The sequence below is a fragment of the Phyllobates terribilis genome, unplaced genomic scaffold, assembly GCF_046119375.1.
Source record: "Phyllobates terribilis strain yellow unplaced genomic scaffold, ASM4611937v1 Scaffold_3__8_contigs__length_932513732, whole genome shotgun sequence".
Classification (NCBI taxonomy): domain Eukaryota; kingdom Metazoa; phylum Chordata; class Amphibia; order Anura; family Dendrobatidae; genus Phyllobates; species Phyllobates terribilis.
The window spans coordinates 774739508-774760973 of NW_027362763.1; the positions used below are offsets into that span (position 1 = coordinate 774739508).

A 21466-nucleotide genomic window follows, 5' to 3' on the forward strand; every position below is an offset into this window, starting at 1 on the left:
ACGCCCCCACGGCGTCTCTGTCCTGTCCTAGTTCTGCCCATTGTGGCAGAGATGGGAGAAACTGGCATGAAAAACTTGAAAAGTCACAAAATTGTTGCACAGCTTGCAGTTGTAACAACATTTTGCGACTTTTTAAAGTAATTTACGCCAGATATGCTGGCATCAAAGGTACAAAAAAGGGTGGATTCTGGAGAGATTTTTGAGGTGCAGGTAACATGAGCAAGTGTGTAATTGGATATAAGGAATGAAACAAAGATCTAATGCAAATATAACCCCAAGAAAGCAGGTTTGCTGCCTGGAAGTTATGGTAGTAATAGAATGGAATGGAAATATCAGCTTTAGTTGGATTACAAGAGGGAAGAAACACAAGTTCAGTTTTGGAAAGATTCAGTTTCAGATAGAGGGTGGACATGATGTTAGTGACAGCGGGCAGATAATCACTGGTATTTAGTAGTAGGGCCGATGTCAGGAGACAATGTGTATAATTGAGTATCATCAGCATAGGCATGGTCCTGAAAGTCAGATCTGCTAATATTTTGTCCAATAGAGGAGATGTAAAGAGAAAAGAGAAGGGGAACAACTTTTTATCGCATTTTATTACCTTTTTGTTTAGGGAGGGAACATGAATTCTGGTATGTTTACATTTTTATGCCATTCACTCTGTGTCATAGCTAATGCAATATTTAAATAGTTTGGACCTTTAAAGATGCAGTGATACTAATTATGCTACCTTTATTTTTTAGATTTGTTTAAAGGGAAAAAGGGGGATGATTTAAACTTTTATAAGTTTTCGTGTGTTTGGGGGGGGCTTATATTCAAAATAAGTTTTGTTTTTTTCTAGGGGTCATTGCTATGACTAAGGGGCCCCTCAGTCTAAATTCTTAAATGCTGTGATCACTATTGACAAAATATGATATAGATAAGAACCATAGAAAGTTCCTGAGTCTGTTCCATACTCCTCTCTCCTACAAATGGGACTTTTTTGACATTCTATTGAGAGATTAAGCTATTTTACTCTTAAATTTAATTATGAGTAAAAATATGCTGGTGCTTTAATGAGCTTTGTTTTCATCTGTATTCATCGCCTTTTGTAACCAAGTCAGTGATCGACTCCTATGCAGTTCATGGCCACTAGTTAAGGTACATTAACGAGTCAAAATTCACCAATAGATCTGCTCCCTAGGCTCACATCAAACCCATTAGAAATTCAGTAGGTTCACCATCTGTCTGTTGACCTAAGTGACAGAAATCCTCAAGACAACGGGTTATTGGGAGTTCATTAATGGCAAGTTTCAAAAATATTGACCTGAACCATTGAAGACATAATTAACTGTGAGAAAACTGGATAGAGATATGCTCTTGTTTTCCATTTTATAGTTTGTTTTTATTCAAACTTTATTATTTTTTGTATGTGTCTAGGTGTGGCCAGGGACTGGTCAGACTACGCACTATGGTGGGAACAAAAAAACAGCTGGCTACTAAAGACTCACTGGACTCTGGATAAATGTGGAGTACAAGCAAATGCAAAGCTTTTTTTCACCCCTCAGCACAAGGTTCTTCGTCTCCGACTACCAAATATGAAAACTGTCAGACTTAAAGTCAGCTTCTCATCTCTGGTATTCAAATCAGTTACAGAAGTCTGTAGAACACTAAGTAAGTATCAATACAAATACTGTATTTTGTTCAGATTTGTTTTATGTAAAGGATGTTCTGATTAAATGTGGATGTAGGTACTAAAGCTTAGGCTCAACATTATATTCTTACATTATACCAGAAGGAATAGGTATGGCTTTGTAAAATTCACATAGAATTCTACTGTACGCAAGCACAGAAATTACTGCCAAATGCAGCATTTAGCCAGGACACCACCAGCATCGCTGAACACACGTTCTGAGAGAACGCTGACTGTCGGGCATGATAAAACCTCCAAGGCGTGACAGGCAAGCTCAGGCCATTTATCCATTTTTGAAGACCAGAATGTAAAAGGGTCAAAATCCTCACTGATGGTATTCGTACTGAGCTCTAGATACTCCTCCACCATCCTCTCCAGTCGTTCTCCACGTGTCAGACTTGTACTCTGTTGTGCTGGTGCACGAGTTGGTCTAAAAAATGTGTGAAAGGACTCACAGAAATTGCTTCTGCCACTTTTTCTGCTGTTGCTAATGTTTTGTCATTGACGAACTGACGTGCCAGAGGTTGAAAGACTACAGCTGCGATGCACACTGTGTGTCTCACTCCTATCTTGGGGAAAAGCTCTATTAAGGTTGCTTAAAAGCTTCTTTTGATACTCCACCGTTAGTGGTCCCTTTCCAGGGTGGGAAGCATCTGGCAAAATTTACTCTTATAACGTGGATCTACCAGAGTGGCAACCCAGTAGTCATCATTATTTCGAATCCTAACTATACGGGGATCATGTTGCAGAAAGTGCAGCAAGAAGGTACTCATATGTCGGGCTCTTCCAGGTGGTCCAAAGCCAGGCTCTATTGTTGGCTGCATAACACTGATGCATGTTTCCTCCGTCCCCTCCTGCCAACTATGTTCAACAGAGAGGGGATGATTATCCTCTTCGTCTTCTGACTGTTACTCGCCCATCACTTCTTCCTCCTCCATTTGTTCCTCAGGCTCTTGCACCTTCACTAACAGTATGTCTGGTATCACCAAACCCCTTCGATCGCAGGAAGCCACTGTCACTTGGCATCCGCCTGTGTGACGACAGTCTGGAACTTTGAGACATTCTTATCCCTTCCACATCCTCCTCTTCTTCAGGGACAACCACCTCCTGCCACACGCTATTCAAAGTCTTCTCCAGCATGTAGATGACTGGAATAGTGATGCTAATGACGGCATTGTCAGCGCTAACTAGTTTAGTAGCCATTTAAAAACTGTGCAGAAGGGTGCAGAGGTCTTTAATCTGTTCCCACTCCGTAAATGTGATATGCCCCACGTCCATACTGCGTTGTCTTAGGCTATACGACATGACATACTGCGTCAGGGCTCATTGCTGCTGACACAGTCGCTGCAACATATGCAGAGTGGAATTCCACTGCATCGGCACATCGCAGATCAACCTGTTAACTGGCATGGAAAAAGATCTATGTATCGATGCAAGTCGATGACATGAGGGATGCGAACGGCGGAAGTGAGCACACAGCTTCCGTACTTTCTGAAGCAGCTCATCCAGGCTGGGATAGTGGCAGGGAAATCGCTGTACCACCAGATTGGGGATGTGAGCCATGCAAGGCACATGTGTGAGTTCGCCTCGGTGAAGGGCCACCAACAGGTTCGCACCATTATCGCACACGGCCTTCCCTGGCTCCAGGTTCAGCGGAGACAGCCATTGCTGAAACTGAGCCTGGAGAGCTGTCCACAACTCTTCAGCTGTATGACTGCAATCTCCAAGGCATATTAATTTGAAGACTGCCTGATTGCGGTGAGCCCTGGTTGCACAGTACGAAGGTGGTATGGATTAACCCTGCACTGTTGAAACTCGTGTGTCTCGTTAAGGCAGAGGTTGATTGCGCAGGTGGAGGCCCTAGAGGAGGTTCAGGACGCAGAAGCAGTGGAGAAAATGTGAAATACAGAGGTTTGTTCTGCAAGCCTTGGGGATTCCAAGACTAGAGGAGGTGCAGAACGCAGAAGCAGTGGAGGAAATGTGAAATACAGAGGATTGTTCTGCAAGCCCTGGGGATTCCAAGATTTGTGGAGAAGCCCCTTCCCCGCCTGTCCCCACAGTCACCAGAATCACCCAGAGCCCAGTCTGCGAGATGTAACGCCCTTGGCCATGCTTACTCGTCCAGGTGTCTGTGGTGAAATGCAACCTGGCACACATAGATTTAGACAACGAATGGGTGATGTTGTCTGCGACATGCTGGTGTAGCGCAGGCACAGCTTTCTTAGAGAAGTAATGGCGACTGGGCAACTGGTACTGGGGTACTGCGACGGCAATCAGCTTTTGGAAACCATCTGTATCTACCAGGCGGAAATGCTGCATTTCCGTGGCCAACAGATTTAAGATGGTGGAGTTCAACCTCTTAGCTTTGTCATGTGTAGGATGAAACAATCTTTTATGTGACCACAACTGCGGGACCGAGGGCTGGCTGCGGTGCTGAGAGATGGCGGAGTATGGTGAAACGGACAAACTGCTGGACTGTGAGTGAGGTGCAGATGTTATGGTGGATTGAGAAACGTGTGGTGTGCTCGGTGAAACAAACACAGCAGGCATGTCCGCTTCCGTTACAGCTGACGGACTCTCACTCAGCCTGACTGGAGCAGGTAGAGAACCAGAAGTTTTGCGGTGGGAATCCTGCGTGCCAATACTTGGCATGGTAACAGAGGAGGAGGAAGAAGCAGCAGATGTGGGTGATGGGGCACCTGATGGTTGTTGAGGTCCGCTGGTCTGCATTTTATTGCAGTGAGATTCCCAGCATAACGCATGTTGTGTGCGCATGTGAAGGTTCATGCATGTAGTAGTCAAATTATTGCACTTTTTCCCTTTGCTGATTTTTTTCTTGCAAAGTGTGCAGATAATGTGAGTTGGCTCATCCTTTGCGGTCTCAAAAAGGCCCAGGCTAGGCAACCCTTGCCACCCCTGCGAGCTGCAGACCCACGACTGCTGCTGGCCACATTCACAGTTGTGGATAAGGATGCAGTGCTCACCGTGTCTGCGCCGTAGGGCGGAAGGTAACCTCCTCGTCTTCCTCCTCAGATGACCTACTCGGCTGCGTCACTCTGGGTGCACACCAAGTAGGATCTTCAACCTCGTCATCATCCAATATGTTATCCCATTCCTCGCCCTCAGAGTGACCCTTCTCCTCTTGTTGCCCTGACAGTACAGTACAGTCTGCATGAGCCTCAGGTATCTGAGTCTCATCAGGATCACCTCCCTCCCCGGTAGTTAACGTCTGGTGACTAGGGTCAGGAACTTGCTCTGATCCCACTCTGTCCTGCCCCGAATCCAACATAAGAAAATCTTGGACATCGGTGCAGATGCTTTCCTCCTCTTCTTGACTCTGTGAATGTTTAGAGTACCCTTCTGATGCCTATGGTATAGAATGGGTGAACAGTTCTACAGAATCGCCCAGGTCCGGCGTCAGCACCCGGCGCACCCGGGGGGTGACAGCCAGCATGGGGCATTATAAGGGGGGGAACAGCCTGCATGGGCCATTATATGGGGGGTGACATCCTGCATGGGGCATTATAGAGAGAGGGGGTGACAGCCTGCATGGGGCATTATAGAGAGATGGGGTGACATCCTGCATAGGGCATTATAGAGAGAGGGGGTGACAGCCTGCATGGGGCATTATAGAGAGAGGGGGTGACAGCCTGCATGGGGCATTATAAGGGGGGGAACAGCCTGCATGGGGCATTATAAGGGGGGGGGACAGCCTGCATAGTGCATTATGTGGGGGCAACAGCCTGCATGAAGCATTATAAGGGGGGGGACAGCCTGTATGGGGCATTATGTGGGGGGTAACAGCCTGCATGGAGCATTATAAGGGGGGGACAGCCTGTATGGGGCATTATGTGGTGGGTAACAGCCTGCATGCAGCATTATATGGGGGCCAGTATCCTGTATGGAGCATTATAAGGGGACCAGTATCCTGTATGGAGTGTTAAATGGGGGCCAGTATCCTGTATGGAGTTTTATAAAGGGACCAGTATCCTGTATGGAGCTTTATAAGGGGACCAGTATCCTGTATGGAGCCTTATATGTGGGCCAGTATTCCGTATGGAGCCTTATATGGGGGCCAGTATTCCGTATGGAGCCTTATATGGGGGCCAGTATTCCGTATGGAGCCTTATATGGGGGCCAGTATTCCGTATGGAGCCTTATATGGGGGCCAGTATTCCGTATGGAGCCTTATATGGGGGCCAGTATTCCGTATGGAGCCTTATATGGGGGCCAGTATTCCGTATGGAGCCTTATATGGGGGCCAGTATTCCGTATGGAGCCTTATATGGGGGCCAGTATTCCATATGGGGCCTTATATGGGGGCCAGTATTCCGTATGGGGCCTTATATGGGGGCCAGTATTCCGTATGGGGCCTTATATGGGGGCCAGTATTCTGTGTGGAGCGATTCGCCGGTTTCTGAGCTATTGTGGAATTTACAATAGATATCACTCATGTAATGTAAGAAGTGAAATCTTTGCATTGTACTATATATATATATATATATATATATATATATATATATATATTTCTCTGCGGTATCTGTGCATCATGAATCGTGGTATGTATTAAAGGGGCCACTGAGACTCTTTCGCCCGGGGCCCAGAAAAACCTGGAGCAGACCCTGGACTCGCCCATCTGTGGTTCGCTACAGTCAGTTGGGCGCTTGGACAGTTGTGACACGGGGGGAAGCAAGGGTAGTTGGGGTGCCACCTCTGTGGACTGTACTGTGTGTCATTTTGAGGTGGAGAAAGAAGAGGAGAGGCCACTTGAAGCAGTGTTTTCCATCCACTGGAGCACCTGCTCTTTCTGGCCCTTATCAACAAGGCGCATCCCTGTGCGGCTGCCAAAAAAGGGAGTTGAGTAGCCCGTCCAGTAACAGAAGTTGTCAGTTGTCTTTGGATAGGACATGATGGTGTTGGTTCACTAGTGCTTTCACTAACATTACCACCTACCCCACATATACCTTGAACACCAAGCCTATTCCCCCTTCCACCACGACTTCTCTTTTTCCCACTCATGTTGCTCAGATACTGTAGTAGGAGCACGCTATTAGCAAAACAAAAATAGATTATTTCCTCTTCAACAGCTCTGCACACACTTGAATTTCAGCGGCACTAAATGACAAGGTAAGATATGGCTTGTATTGTTACTAACTGAACAAAGTATTTTTTTTAACTGTGGATGATATAACATAGGAGATTTTCTCCAAACTATTTCAAACTGAGATGTTCCTGCTGTATAGTGTTAAAAACCGAACAAAGTATTTTTTTTACTGGGGATGATGCCTGTATAACATAGGAAATATTCTCCAAACTATTTCAAACTGAGACGTCCCTGCTGTATAACATTAGGAACCAAAGTCTTTTTTTACTGTGGATGAGGCCTGTATAACATAGGAGATATTCTCCAAACTATTTCAAACTCAGATCTAGGCTGCTGTATAACATTAGCTAGAGCAAAAAATAGATTTTTCAGACTCTGCACAAGCTCTGAATACAGCTAAATTTCACCGCCACTAAAAGCACTAGGTGGCTTATAGCAGAGTGTAACACGTCTGCGACACAAAAAATCTTTGGTGGACTGTGGCTAGCAACAGAAAAAAAAAATTATTTTACTGTGCATAAAGCGGAAGTTCATCCACCAAAAAAATGACAAACTGGGCTAACACAGTTTGCACTATCATATTAGCAAATGAAAAAAAAAAGTTTTTTGTACTCTGCACTAAGAAGCTCTGCACTGACAAGCTCTGCAGATAGCTGAATTTCAACCTCACAAAATCAAAAAGTGGCCTACAAGGGCTTGCTTACTTTATCACATTAGCAAGTGCAAAAATATATTGAAGGTCTGCATGGAGCATAGTACAACCGATGCACAGCACTGTTCTGAGTCATACACCCTGCTCTTTCTGTGAGAATCGCAGTAATTGCACAAAAACAAAAAAAAGGCTGCAAGGTTGATTGAACAGGTAGGTACACAGCACAGGACTTATCTACACTATCTGACCTCCACAGAAGCGCCCATCTATCTAGATAATATCTCATTACACAGGAGCTGGGTGCAGGAGCATAAAATGGCACTGAGGGAACATGGCCGGTTTTTATATGGAGAGAACATGTGTTTTCAGCAGCCAATTGCAGAAGCCCATGTGTCTGGGACACTGTGGATGCTTCCTGCACTCTGATTGGCTACCTGCGCTTTCCTGACTTGAAGTTACTGCCTATAGGAAGGAAAAAAAAACAAAACAGCGTGTCGCTGATCTGACCTGTTCTGAGCTTTCACCAGCGCCCCCACTCATCTGCCACGTCTCCCCGCTCATCATACGCAAGCACTATGGTAGCAAAACTGTAAAAAACGCAGTAGTTGCCCGTAACCACGTAAATTCACCGAACTTTACAGATTTTCCCGAATTTAAAAAAAAATTCTCACCTTTCCGATCACGAATCCGAATGTGCCACATTCGTGTCGAACTTAACATCTGAGATCGGATTTCGAACATATTCGCTAATCACTAATTATTACCACCAAGTAAATAAAATATATCTAAATTTAATTTAAATCTAATTCAAATATAATCTTTGTTATGAGTAAACACACACAACAGAAAAAAATCCATAAAATAACCAAATTAAAACCCAGTTAAAGAAAGACCAGAAACTGAAACAGTGTGGTATGACATATAAGTGCACCACATTGATAACCTTTACAAGTAAGTATAGCACATTAGTAACAATTGTATAACAGGTATTAGGTCATAAATAGGCCTTATACATAATCCTTATATACACAGAGATGAACAGATGTTTATATCAACATATCTTGTTTTACTCCAATAGGAGCTTAAGACATTTACTAGTTAAATCATCCAATATAGAACTAGTGCTCAGCTATAAAGTGATTCAGGCAAAGCTAAATAGTAAAAAATTCACTGACTGAGGACCTTGAACTCCACAATATTAGAGTCCAATAAATAACATGAATCACTGACTGAGGTGGACTCCTAAGATAAAATATAACCTTTAATAAATTATTAAAAGCACAATAATTTCCACCATGCTTTTATACAGTCTAATCCGTTCCAGCCAAATTCTTAGCTAGAACCGGATATTAATATTAAAATATCTCACTGGGCTTAACCATACTCAATGGGGATTTTCCTATTGTTGATTAATAATACTTCGATAAATATTATTAAATCTATTTAACTCCACTGTATATAACACTATATTACACTTTGCCCTCAATAGCCTGTTACAAATTGGCTCAGTGAACATAAATCCCTTACAAATCAGTGTGCGTAATCAATCCAACACTATTCTTAATACTGGCTGGTATTATAAAATCCACAGCACACTGTATCAACAACTACTCCAGATCTACATCATTATACATGTGACATGCAGAAGTAGTGCTGTTGCTTTAAAAGCATTCAGCAACTATTAGAAATAACACAAGCACATGAGACAGGAAGTGTTGTGCTCCAGAAGCATCTACCAACTAGGGGGTTAACACAGTCACAGGAGAAGGGGAATGTTTTAGCAGAGCCCCAGGGGGATTGTGGGGAAGTTGTTTACTGTCTGGCTGGAGCTGAAGAGAAATGTGGTGTGTGTGTTCTGTATCTCACAGAAGCGCCCCTGCAAGTTAAAAGGATTCAAGTTAGGAGTGAAGCTAAGCACAGGTCAGGTAGAGTTCCTGAACTAGCAGTGCAGAGTATTGTCAGGCAGAAAGATAAGGACTGGAAGAAATGGTGTCGCAAGGATCATCTCCCTCAGCAACCCCCCCCTATCTCACTGTGCTGTAAAGAATGCTGTGTTCATTTATGTGCCTTTGCATTAGAACTGTGCTGTCCTGTACTACTGGGAAGACTGTGAACTGCTGTGCTGCTAAGGAAACTGTACTGTTTGTCACTGGAGCCTGTTGCTCCTGTGCGGCTTCTTATTAAATGCTACTGTTCTACCATTTATGAGGACTCTTGTCAAGTGTGTCTGGTTAGCAAGTGAAACAACCTACGTGTCTGTGCCTGAGGGTCAATACCCCTGTGTGCCTGAGAGAAGCTGCAGCACATGGTCTATCGTCGCCCTGAGTAACGGTTCCCCTAGGATTCCAAAGAATTCATGTAACCTGTCTCACCCTTATCTGAAACTAGCGGCATGCGTGTAACTTTGGTGGCCCATACGAGGAATCCTGAGCGGGAATTAGCGTGCAGAGGGAGAAGAGGAAAAGTGTCTGGAAAAACACAGCAGCACAGCATCTCAACTCAACTCTGCTCCACCAGTTAAAGGGAACCAGCCCTAAAGAAAAACTCACTAGCAGCAATGGATGTGGAAATACAAATGGACAGAATTAGTGAGCTGCTTCTTCAGCTAACCTGTGAAGAATTGAGAACAGTAGCAGAAGATATAAAGTTGTCAGTAGAATAAATTACCAAAGCACACAACCGCAGGCAACTGTTAGCTTCTATTAATGCAAAAATGGATGAACTGGGGGAGAAAGAAGCTGAAGACGTCATGGGGACATTCCTCTAGAAACTAACACAGTTTCTAACCCGGTTGAAGCTGGAGGATGGAGGAGCGGCACCAATTACCAAAAGCGGGAATCTCCGTCCACAGACTGAACTTGTTAGAACCCTCCTATTTGTTTTTTCCATCTTGTGTTTTGCGGTCATGTGACCATCTGCCTTTATATTCCAGCTTCGCCCTTTTGGCTGTGCTGGACTTCAGTGTTTGACTGTCTTTCTAGCCAGGTGCTTCTGTAACTTTCTCTGTCAGTTAGTTTGGTCCTTCTGGGACCTCTAGTACTTTTTTGTCTGTTTGTCTTTTTGTGTTCTGCAACAACTTCTCTGTTTAGGAGGTGTCCCATTTTTGTCCCAGTCCTTAGTACTTTTAGGGACCCCTCCCCTTATGCTATAGGTCTTCATTCAGACTAGCCAAGGACTAAGGCGGGTCTTTTCGCTAGGAACAGGCAGCCCACTACATCGTAGGGATTCAGCTTAGTTTTACTGTAGCGACAGTTTTCCCTTATCTTTCCTTAGTTCTTGTTGCAGATCATAACAGAACTACAGGAATTGAAAGAACAATTGAAAGCCCTAACAGCCCTGCAGGAATCGACCAAAACCTCTGAACGCATGATAGACTCAGACAGGACCTTTAACCTGCTCGGGTTAGATAAATCAGGGAGACTGTCCTCTCTAACACCACAAATCACCATAAAGAAAGAATTCAAGATCCTGGGACAGATTGGAGAGTGTGAACAGAAAGAGAGACTGTCTTATAGGAACTTGTTGCACCAGATCGATGCAGGCTTACAGAAAGGCTACCAGTTAGATGAGATCGTTGAGGTGGCGGTGAAAGCAATCAGCCCGGGACTGAACCTCTGTAGTATGCTAGAAATGAAAAGTCAACTGACCTCTGAACTGCTGAAGATGATTTTAAAAGGGCACTATAAAGAAGAGAGTACTTCAGAATTGTTCCACCGACTCATTAACCTCTCACAGAAAAATAATGAATCACCCCAAAAATTTTTGTTCAGAGCAATTGAACTGAAGGATAGACTGTTGTTTGCATCCAGAGATGTAGAAGCGGAAGAGAAGCTTGCTGCTGGAATAGTTCAGAAGAAGTTCTTGAGATCATTGGGAACGGGATTAATCAGAAAAATATCAAGTTGCAGCTGAAACAGTATCTGGAAGATCCTGGTATTTTGGATGAAGTCCTAATTGAAAAAATGAATGAGGCCGCTAGTTTGGAGTCAGAGAGCGAACAGAAGTTAAAGAAAGGTTCTGCTCCTAAAATCACCAAAATGAGTCAGCTGTAGTTGGAGACCCCTGGTGGCCAGTCTGAAAATCATCATAGAGACCCTCCAGTGCTACCTACAAGAGGGAACCTTAAATCACCAACAAAATAGAGGCCTGCCAGCGCTGACTGGGAGGAAGTAATAGGAGAACTGCGAGCCGAGTTGATTGAGGTGAAAAAGTTGATTTGTTCCAGGCCAAAACCGGTATCCCTCAGACCCAGGAGTGGATTCCAAAACAGAAGATACCCGGCTTGTGAAGCATGCCGTTCATCAAATCAGAGTACGGTGTGTGTCCACTGTCTAAGATGTGGTGAGGAAAGACATTATGCCAAGCAATGCCACTGGCCACCGTTGTTTGGGTTAAAAGACAGGAAGTTACCAGTGTGGGGCGACTGGTAACCGCTGCATGGAGGAGGCCCCAGAAACAAATCCAAATCTCACCAAACCCCAGAACGGCGAATGAGGTAAAACGGCTGCGTCATTACTATCCCCAAGTGTGTTCCCGTCTACAACAGCTGCAAGGGAGAAAGGGGCATCAGTTACTTAATGCCCAGTGCGGAGGTCAAACAATGTACTCCTGGGAGGAGGATTCCGCAGTCAGTAAAGATAGCCTCATCAGCCTAATCAGTGCAAGGTGCTTTATACAGTGCCAGCTAGATGGACTCCTAGTAAAAGCACTGTGGGACACAGGAGCCCAAGCGAGCCTTTTAAATGAAGAATGGAGAAGGCCCTACCTGCCACACACTTGCCTTCGGTCACTAAAAGAATTCTTGGGACCAGTGGAACTCCACAGCAAAGCCGTCAACCAGACCGAAATCCCTTTCATAGGCTGGGTGCAAGTGACTTTGCAACTCAGGGCCAGAAAGAACAGCAACACCATCGAGGTTTTGGTACCTTTTCTCGTGTCCAGTGATTAGAACGTGGCAGAGGATCCTATCCTGGGTTATAATGTAGTCAGTGAGGTCATCATGAAACACAAGACAGGGGCGTTGGTGGTGGATGCAATCGCCACATCGCTCGCCATACCCAACGCCATGGCGGAAAATGTGTGTCACAGTGTAAAGAATGCACAGAATACAATGGACCTAAAGGAAGTCAAGGTGGGCTTGCGCCCAACCATCATCCCTGCAAACCAAATGGTGGGGGTGAGATGTGGAGTCCGGGTAGAACTCCACATCTCTGGAAGAAAAGTCCAGAAAAGACTGTTTGTGCCAAAAGGCTCCTCAGAACTTCTGGAAGGCCTAGTTCAAGGTCTGACTGTGCTTACAATTCCTACTGGTGGATTTGCTCGAGTGACAGTACCGGTGATGAATACTACAAAACACGAAATTAGACTGGATCCAAAGACTGTGTTAGGTCACATCGAAACCGTTAAAACGGTATATCCAGCCAGTGTGAGACCAGCCCAGGGGTCCACATTGAATTCAGTCTCCCCACCAAGGAACAGGAGTTGCCCAGGGGAGGAAATTGCGCAACCCACCTCAGGGTCCTGAAATCCCCCAGTATCCCTGGAACACTTGGGTGCTGAAGATCTAGCGGTAGCAAAACAGATATTGAGAGAAGAGTGTCATGCGTCCTCCAAAGATGACTGATATAGGCTGTATCCTGTCGTTGCATTTGAAAATCAATTTGAAAGACACGACCCCAGTAACCAGAAGTTACATGTCTGTGCCAAAACAATTACATCGTGAAGTGAAAAAATATTTACAAGATCTCATCAACAGAGGTTGGGTCCAAAAGTCGAAGTCATCTTAGTCCTCTCCTATTGTCCATGTTAGGAAGAAGGACGGTACGTTGAGACTCTGTTGTGATTACCGGGAACTAAACCGAAAGTCAGTACCTGATCGACACCCGATACCAAAGATCCAAGATATGCTGGATAGCCTATCAGGAAGCACCTGGTTCTCTGTCCTCGATCAGGGTAAGGCATACCACCAAGGGTTTGTCAAAGAGTCCAGTAGACCCTTGACAGCATTCATCACAACGTGGGGATTATATGAGTGGATCCGCATACCGTTTGGGCTCAGCTCAGCTCCAACAGAATTCCAGAGGAGCATGGAGACATGTTTAGAAGGATTGAGGGATGATATCTGCCAGCCGTACTTGGATGACAATGAGGTACACAGCAAAACCTTCCGGAAGCATGTTGAACATGTTGATACAACGGTATCAACAACATGGAGTTAAGTTGGCCCCAAAGAAGTGTTAACTGTTCAAAAGACAAGTCCGATTTCTAGGGAAAATTGTGTTCGGAGAAGGATATACCATGGACCCAGCAGAAATCGCTCCGGTACTGACCTTAAAAGACAAGTGGCCCTTTACCATCGGGGAGTTGAGGCAGATATCAGGATTCCTCTCCTACTATCGTACTTACATTTGGAACTTCTCCAGGATTGCCGCCCCACTATACCTCCTCTTGGGGGGGGGGACAGAGACAACAACACCCACGGAGAAAAAGAAGAACGTGGGTAGGATCGGGCTTAAAAGAAACAACGCCGTTTCATCCCAACAGCCATTCTCTGGACAGCAGACCACCAGGAGGTATTGGAAGAACTAGTAGACTAACTGGTAAAACCACCCATCCTAGGATATCCTGATTTCAATTTACTATTTGTTCTTCATTGTGACACTTCTCAAGTTGGACTGGGAGCTGCCCTGTATCAGCATCAAGATGGAAAAACGTTGACAGACGCTGAGAAGAATTACCATCTACATTATGGAAAATTGGAGTTCCTGGCATTGAAATGGGCTATCTGTGAACGATTTAGAGATTATCTCTACTACAGCAAAGAGTTTGAGGTATACACTGACAACAACCCTTTGTCCTATGTCCTTACTACAGCCAAACTGAATGCAACTGGTCAGAGATGTGTCGCTGAACTAGCTGACTTCAATTTTAGCATCAAGTACAGGCCAGGAAAATGCAATGCGGATGCTGACAGATTGTCAAGAATGCCACTAGAGCCTGAGGAGTTCATGCAAGAATGCTCAGAGGAAGTCAGTCTGGAAGCAATTGAGAGTACTACCCAAGCAGTACAAGCTTATCAGAAGGAAGACACACCTTTGTGGTGTCCGTTGACGGTGGAAACCACCATAAAAGCGAGAGAACAAGATCACCCCCGGTCTATTCAACAACTACCAAAAGGGAAAATTCATAGAGCACAACCGGAAGATCAGATGATTGGTAGAATACTACTTTATGTGGACCAAAATTGGTTTCCAAGTAAACGTGAGAGAGACAATGAGTCACCAGCAGTATCTGTTTTAATTCAAGAATGGATGAAGCTCTACTTCAATGAAGACTGTATCCTGTATCGTAAAGGAGGACAAAATCGGCAGTTGGTCTTCAAAGAACTCCATGAAAACATGGGACACCTGGCAGTGGAAAGGACAACAAATTTGATCCGTGAATGTTTCTTTTGGCCGTACATGCAGAGAGATATTGAGAGGTACGTGACCAGGGAGTGTGGGTGTCTGAAAGATAAATGTCCCAACACATCAACGGGCACCTATGGGCAACATCCAAACTACGTATCCGTTTGAGATGGTCTCAATAGACTTTCTACATCTCGAGATGTGCAAGGGTGGTTACAAATACATCTTAGTGGTGATGGACCATTTCACTCGATTTGTTCAATCATATGCCACCACCAATAAATTGGGTCAAACAGCAACAGAGAAGATCTTCAATGATTTTGCTTTGAGGTTTGGGTTCCCTACGAGGTTACACCATGACCAAGGAAGAGAATTTAAGAACCAGCTCTTTGCCAAGCTAGGAAAGTACTGTAGAATTCAGAGATCCCACACAGCGCCCTATCACCCAGAGGGTAATGGACAAGTGGAACGTTTTAATCGGACATTATTGTCGATGTTGCGCACTTTAACAGCTGATGAGAACAAAGACTGGAAGAGTTCTCTGTCAAAAGTGGTACATGCCTATAACTGTACAAAGAGTGATGCAACGGGTTACTCACCCTTTTTCCTATTGTATGGACGATCGCCAAAACTGCCAATCGACATCATGTTTGATACTCAGGTGTCAGAGACTTACAGAACGTATCCGGAGTACTTTCGGAAATGGAAGGAACAGATGGCAGAGGCATACAACATAGCGTCCAAAGTGGTTACACAAGGACAGAGCAAGGGTAAGGAGTACTATGATCGAAAATGTTATGGATCAGAATTGACACTGGGAAGCTGGGTGCTAGTCAAGAACGTACGTGAGAAAGGCGGTCCAGGAAAACTTTGTTCGCACAGGGAAGACAAGGTGTATGTGGTCGTAAGGAGGAAAGCTGATGACAGCTCAGTGTATGAAATCCAATTGGAAACGGGAGACAAGAAAACCAGAATAGTCCATCGGAATTTACTGCTACCTTGTGATTATCTCCCACTACAGCAAGACTTCCCAAAAGTAGACCGACATTGTCCGAGATGGACTAAGGGACCACCACAGACTGCAGCTAAAGAGGTGGATAGTGACCTTGAAAGTACCGATGGAGAAGAACACAACATTGTATTTCTCAGACCGGCAAGGAGAGGGATGTACCATCCTCAGGAGAGTGAACTAGGTCTTGAGGTTCCAGAGTTCATACCAATGAGTACAGATGAAGTCCAATTCAGATCTGATGATCGAACACCAGCCCCTGAAGAGACCAATCGACACTCAGAAGGAGAGGAATTACCAGACCGTGCGGAAACAAGCGACTCAGGAGAAGTACAGGAACTTACAGAAGCAGCTCCAAGAGCATCTGAGGAAGCACAGGAAATGAGTGTGGTGGAAGAAACTTCTGTGACCGAAAAACCCATGGTCTCTGAGGAACAACCCACCAGGAGGATGTCGACTCAAGAACTGAGGAGGCCCGTGATGCTGACGTATGAGACACTTGGCGAACCGAGTCAAGTGCCAAGGACTGTCGACTGGAAACAGGTATGTCTGCCAGTGGACCAGGTAAGCCCACTTGAGTGGTATTCACTACCGAGAGGCAGTATGGAAGATGTTGCCTGGTGGAAAGACTTGTTTTCATGCTTTGATTTTCCTTAAAAGACTTTGTAGAAACAAAGAACTGTTAAAGCATAGAGAGAGAGAGCTGGTTGAAGATGTACGAAAAAGCTCCAGCTCAAGAGATGTTGATTGTTTTAATTGTGTTAATTGTTTATTTCTTACAGGCATCCTACAAGAAAAAGGTTATAAGATTAGGTTGTTATCAATGTGTTTGAACATTATACCAATTTCACAATGCCAATTTGTATATAAAGTTATCCAACTTTTTCCACTGTCTTAGAATTGGTCAGATTAACCAATTAAGATGAATGTTGAGGACGACATTCAAAAAGGAGGGAAGAGTGTGACATGCAGAAGTAGTGCTGTTGCAGAGTGTGACAAGCAGAAGTAGTGCTGTTGCTTTAAAAGCATTCAGCAACTATTAGAAGTAACACAAGCACACGAGACAGAAGTGTTGTGTTCCAGAAGCATCCAGCAACTAGAGGGGTTAACACTGTCACAGGAGAATGGGAGTGTTTTAGCAGAGCCCCAGGGGGATTGTGGGGAAGTTGTTTACTGTTTGGCTGGAGCCAAAGAGAAAGGTGGTGTGTGTGTTCTGTATCTCACAGAAGTGCCCCTGCATGTGAAAAGGATTCAAGTTAGCAATGAAGCTAAGCACAGGTCAGGTAGAGTTCCTGAACTAGCAGTGCAGAGTATTGTCAGGCAGAAAGATAAGGACTGGAATAAATGGTGTCGCAAGGATCATCTCCCTCAGCAAACCCCCCCATCTCACTGTGCTGTAAAGAATGCTGTGTTCATTTATGTGCCTTTGCATTAGAACTGTGCTGTCCTGTACTACTGGGAATACTGTGAACTGCTGTGCTGCTAGGGAAACTGTACTGTTTGTCACTGGAGCCTGTTGCTCCTGTGCAGCTTCTTATTAAATGCTACTTTTCTACCGTTTATGAGGACTCTTGTCAAGTGTGTCTGGTTAGCAAGTGAAACAACCAACGTGTCTGTGCCTGAGGGTCAATACCCCTGTGTGCCTGAGAGAAGCTGCAGCACATGGTCTATGGTCACCCTGAGTAACGGTTCCCCCAGGATTCCAAAGAATTCATGTAACCTGTCTCGCCCCTATCTGAACCTAGCAGCGTGCGTGTAACATACACCTTGTGTCAAACCTAGCCAATTATTCTGACACTTTTCCAAATTATGTTGGAGTATAGATATTTGGGGTGACTATTAATCTAGTCAGTCCTCAAATATTCCCTCATGTGCAGCGCTCATTTGTCACTGCCTCTTAATTGTCCATGGTTGTCAGGGTTGTAGGACTCTTATATGCTCAATCTCCTCTTAGCCCTATTCCCCTTCTATTTCCACCTTCGACACATTTCACCCAGCGTTTTTTACTGGGTACATCAGAAGGGATATGTTATTTTACACAAAGCTGTGCTGTCACATACAGGAGCTATTTCCCCGGCATCAATGTTAGCCGCCAAACATTTAAAGACTACACTTCGCCCCTCTTCCTCTGACGCGCATTCCCTCCGGCCAATGAAGGATTCTCTGTCTCTCCACCAATCACACATAGCCACATAGACAGGGAATGCCAAAGCATCACGGGGGTGGCAGAGGTATCCTAGATACCAAACATTACAGTGAAGCTACGGATCTATTTAACCGCTCATTCCCACGTCAGTATTATTCTTCATTCAATATATACTAAATACCCTCAATTTCCACAAACAAATTGTATTCTCTTACACAGATTCCATACAGGGCAAACTATTGATCTACCTATATTTAGTATTTAATTTGATTTTAAGAGAACCTCAACAATTTCCTAATTCTCATATAAAGGGAATAAATTAGATATTCTCATTCAAACCCAGTGGAGTCATAGTTTTTAGTCTGTGAATCCATTGGGTCTCTTTTCTAAGTATACAGTTATGATGATCTCCTCCCATTGGGGACGACTGCACCTTTTCAATTCCCTGAAACCTGATCATACTAACATTTCCTGCATGTTTATGCCATATACAGTACAGACCAAAAGTTTGGACACACCTTCTCATTTAAAGATTTTTCTGTATTTTGTTGACTATGAAAATTGTACATTCACACTGAAGGCATCAAAACTATGAATTAACACATGTGGAATTATATACTTAACAAAAAAGTGTGAAATAACTGAAAATATGTCTTATATTCTAGGTTCTTCAAAGTAGCCACCTTTTGCTTTGATGACTGCTTTGCATACTCTTGGCATTCTCTTGATGAGCTTCAAGAGGTAGACATCGGAAATGGTCTTCCAACAATCTTGAAGGAGTTCCCAGAGATGCTTAGCACTTGTTGGCCCTTTTACCTTCACTCTGCGGTCCAGCTCACCCCAAACCATCTCGATTGGGTTCAGGTCTGGTGACTGTGGAGGCCAGGTCATCTGGCGTAGCACCCCATCACTCTCCTTCTTGGTCAAATAACCCTTACACAGCCTGGAGGTGTGTTTGGGGTCGTTGTCCTGTTGAAAAATAAATGATGGTCCAACTAAACGCAAACCGGATGGAATAGCATGTCGCTGCAAGATGCTGTGGTAGCCATGCTGGTTCAGTATGCCTTCAATTTTGAATAAATCCCCAACAGTGTCACCAGCAAAGCACCCCCACACCATCACACCTCCTCCTCCATGCTTCACGGTGGGAACCAGGCATGTAGAGTCCATCTGTTCACCTTTTCTGCGTCGCACAAAGACATGGTGGTTGGAACCAAAGATCTCAAATTTGGACTCATCAGACCAAAGCACAGATTTCCACTGGTCTAATGTCCATTCCTTGTGTTCTTTAGCCCAAACAAGTCTCTTCTGCTTGTTGCCTGTCCTTAGCAGTGGTTTCCTAGCAGCTATTTTACCATGAAGGCCTGCTGCACAAAGTCTCCTCTTAACAGTTGTTGTAGAGATGTGTCTGCTGCTAGAACCCTATGTGGCATTGACCTGGTCGCTAATCTGAGCTGCTGTTAACCTGCGATTTCTGAGGCTGATGACTCAGATAAACTTATCCTCAGAAGCAGAGGTGACTCTTGGTCTTCCTTTCCTGGGGCGGTCCTCATGTGAGCCAGTTTCTTTGTGGCGCTTGATGGTTTTTTGCAACTGCACTTGGGGACACTTTCAAAGTTTGCCCAATTTTTCGGACTGACTGACCTTGATTTCTTAAAGTAATGATGGTCACTCGTTTTTCTTTACTTAGCTGCTTTTTTCTTGCCATAATACAAATTCTAACAGTCTATTCAGTAGGACTATCAGCTGTGTATCCACCAGACTTCTGCACAACACAACTGATGGTCCCAACCCCATTTATAAGGCAAGAAATCACACTTATTAAACCTGACAGGGCACACCTGTGAAGTGAAAACCATTTCTGGTGACTACCCCTTGAAGCTCATCAAGAGAATGCCAAGAGTGTGCAAAGCAGTCATCAAAGCAAAAGGTGGCTACTATGAAGAACCTAGAATATAAGACATATTTTCAGTTGTTTCACACTTTTTTTGTTAAGTATATAATTCCACATGTGTTAATTCATAGTTTTGATGCCTTCAGTGTGAATGTACAATTTTCATAGTCAAGAAAATACAGAAAAATCTTTAAATGAGAAGGTGTGCCCAAACTTTTGGTCTGTACTGTATGTCTTGCAATAGGGGTATCCTCCTTCCTTCTCACATCCCCCACATGTTCTAAAATCCTTCTTCTAAATTATCGAACAGTTTTGCCAACATAGTTTTAAGGGCAATCACATTTTACAAGATAGACCAGGCCTTCAGTTTGCCAGTTAATGAAATCCTTATTTGAATATTTCTTTTCAGTCACATCACTAACAAATGAATTACTTTTAACTACATACTCACAAGCCTTACATGATCCACATCTGAAAGTTCCTGTGATCACTGTACGATTAAGCCATGTTGGATTAGTTTGTCTTGGTTGTAGATGGCTGTGGACTAGACAATCTTTTAAATTCCGACCTCTTTGGTATGTAACCGAAGCTTTCGATGTTACCTTATTTCCTATTTCTAGATCCATTTTTAGGACGTCCCAATACCTCTCTAGAATATTAGTCATCTAGAGGTTGTTTGTGGAAATTGAGGGTATGTAGTATATATTGAATGAAGAATAATACTGACCGGGTAACAAGCGGTTAAATAGATCCGTAGCTTCACCGTGATGTTTGGTCTCTAGGATACCTCTGCAGCCCCCATGACACTTTGGCATTCCCTGTCTGCGTGGCTATGTGTGATTGGTAGAGAGAGAGAGTCCTTGACTGGCCGGAGGGAATGCGCGTCAGAGGAAGAGGGGCGGAGTGTAGTCTTTAAATGTTCAACGTCCGTGCCGCCGAATGCGGCTAGCATTGATGCCGGGGAAATAGCTCCTATATGTGACAGCACAGCTTTGCGTAAAATAACATATACCTCCTGATGTACCCAGGAAAAAATGCTGGGTGAAACGCGTCAAGGATGGAAATAGAAGGGGAATAGGGCTAAGAGGAGATTGAGTATATAAGAGTCCTATAACCCTGATAACAGTGGACAGTTATGAGGTAGTGACAAATGAGCGCTGCACATGAGGGAATATTTGAGGAGTGACTAGATTAATAGATAGTCACCCGGACTATCTATGTTCCAACATAATTTGTCCGCAGAATAATAATTTGTCCGCAGAATAATTGGCTAGGTTTGACACAAGATGTATAATGATCTAGATCAGGAGTAGTTGTTGGTACAGTGTGCTGTGGATTTTATTATACCATACCAGTATTGAGAATAGTGTTGAATTGATTACGCACACTGATTTGTAAGGGATTTATGTTCACTTTGCCAATTTGTAACAGGCTATTGAGGGCAAAGTGTAATATATTGTTATATACAGTGGAGTTAAAAAGATTTCATAATATTTATCGAAGTACTATTAATCAACAATAGGAAAATCCCCATTGAGTATGGTTAAGCCCAGTGAGATATTTTAATATTAATATCCGGGTCT

The 21466-nt window shown here is 44.1% G+C and overlaps 1 protein-coding gene across 1 annotated transcript in view; it reads left to right on the top strand.

Moving 5' to 3' along the window:
* The window catches only part of FERMT1 (FERM domain containing kindlin 1), a 79967-nt gene that overhangs the window by 12734 nt on the left and 45767 nt on the right, over positions 1–21466 (top strand). The window contains exon 3 of the mRNA XM_073672254.1: positions 1420–1653. Within this exon, the coding sequence (XP_073528355.1) occupies positions 1420–1653 (234 nt within the window). The remainder of the gene's footprint in view (positions 1–1419; positions 1654–21466) is intronic.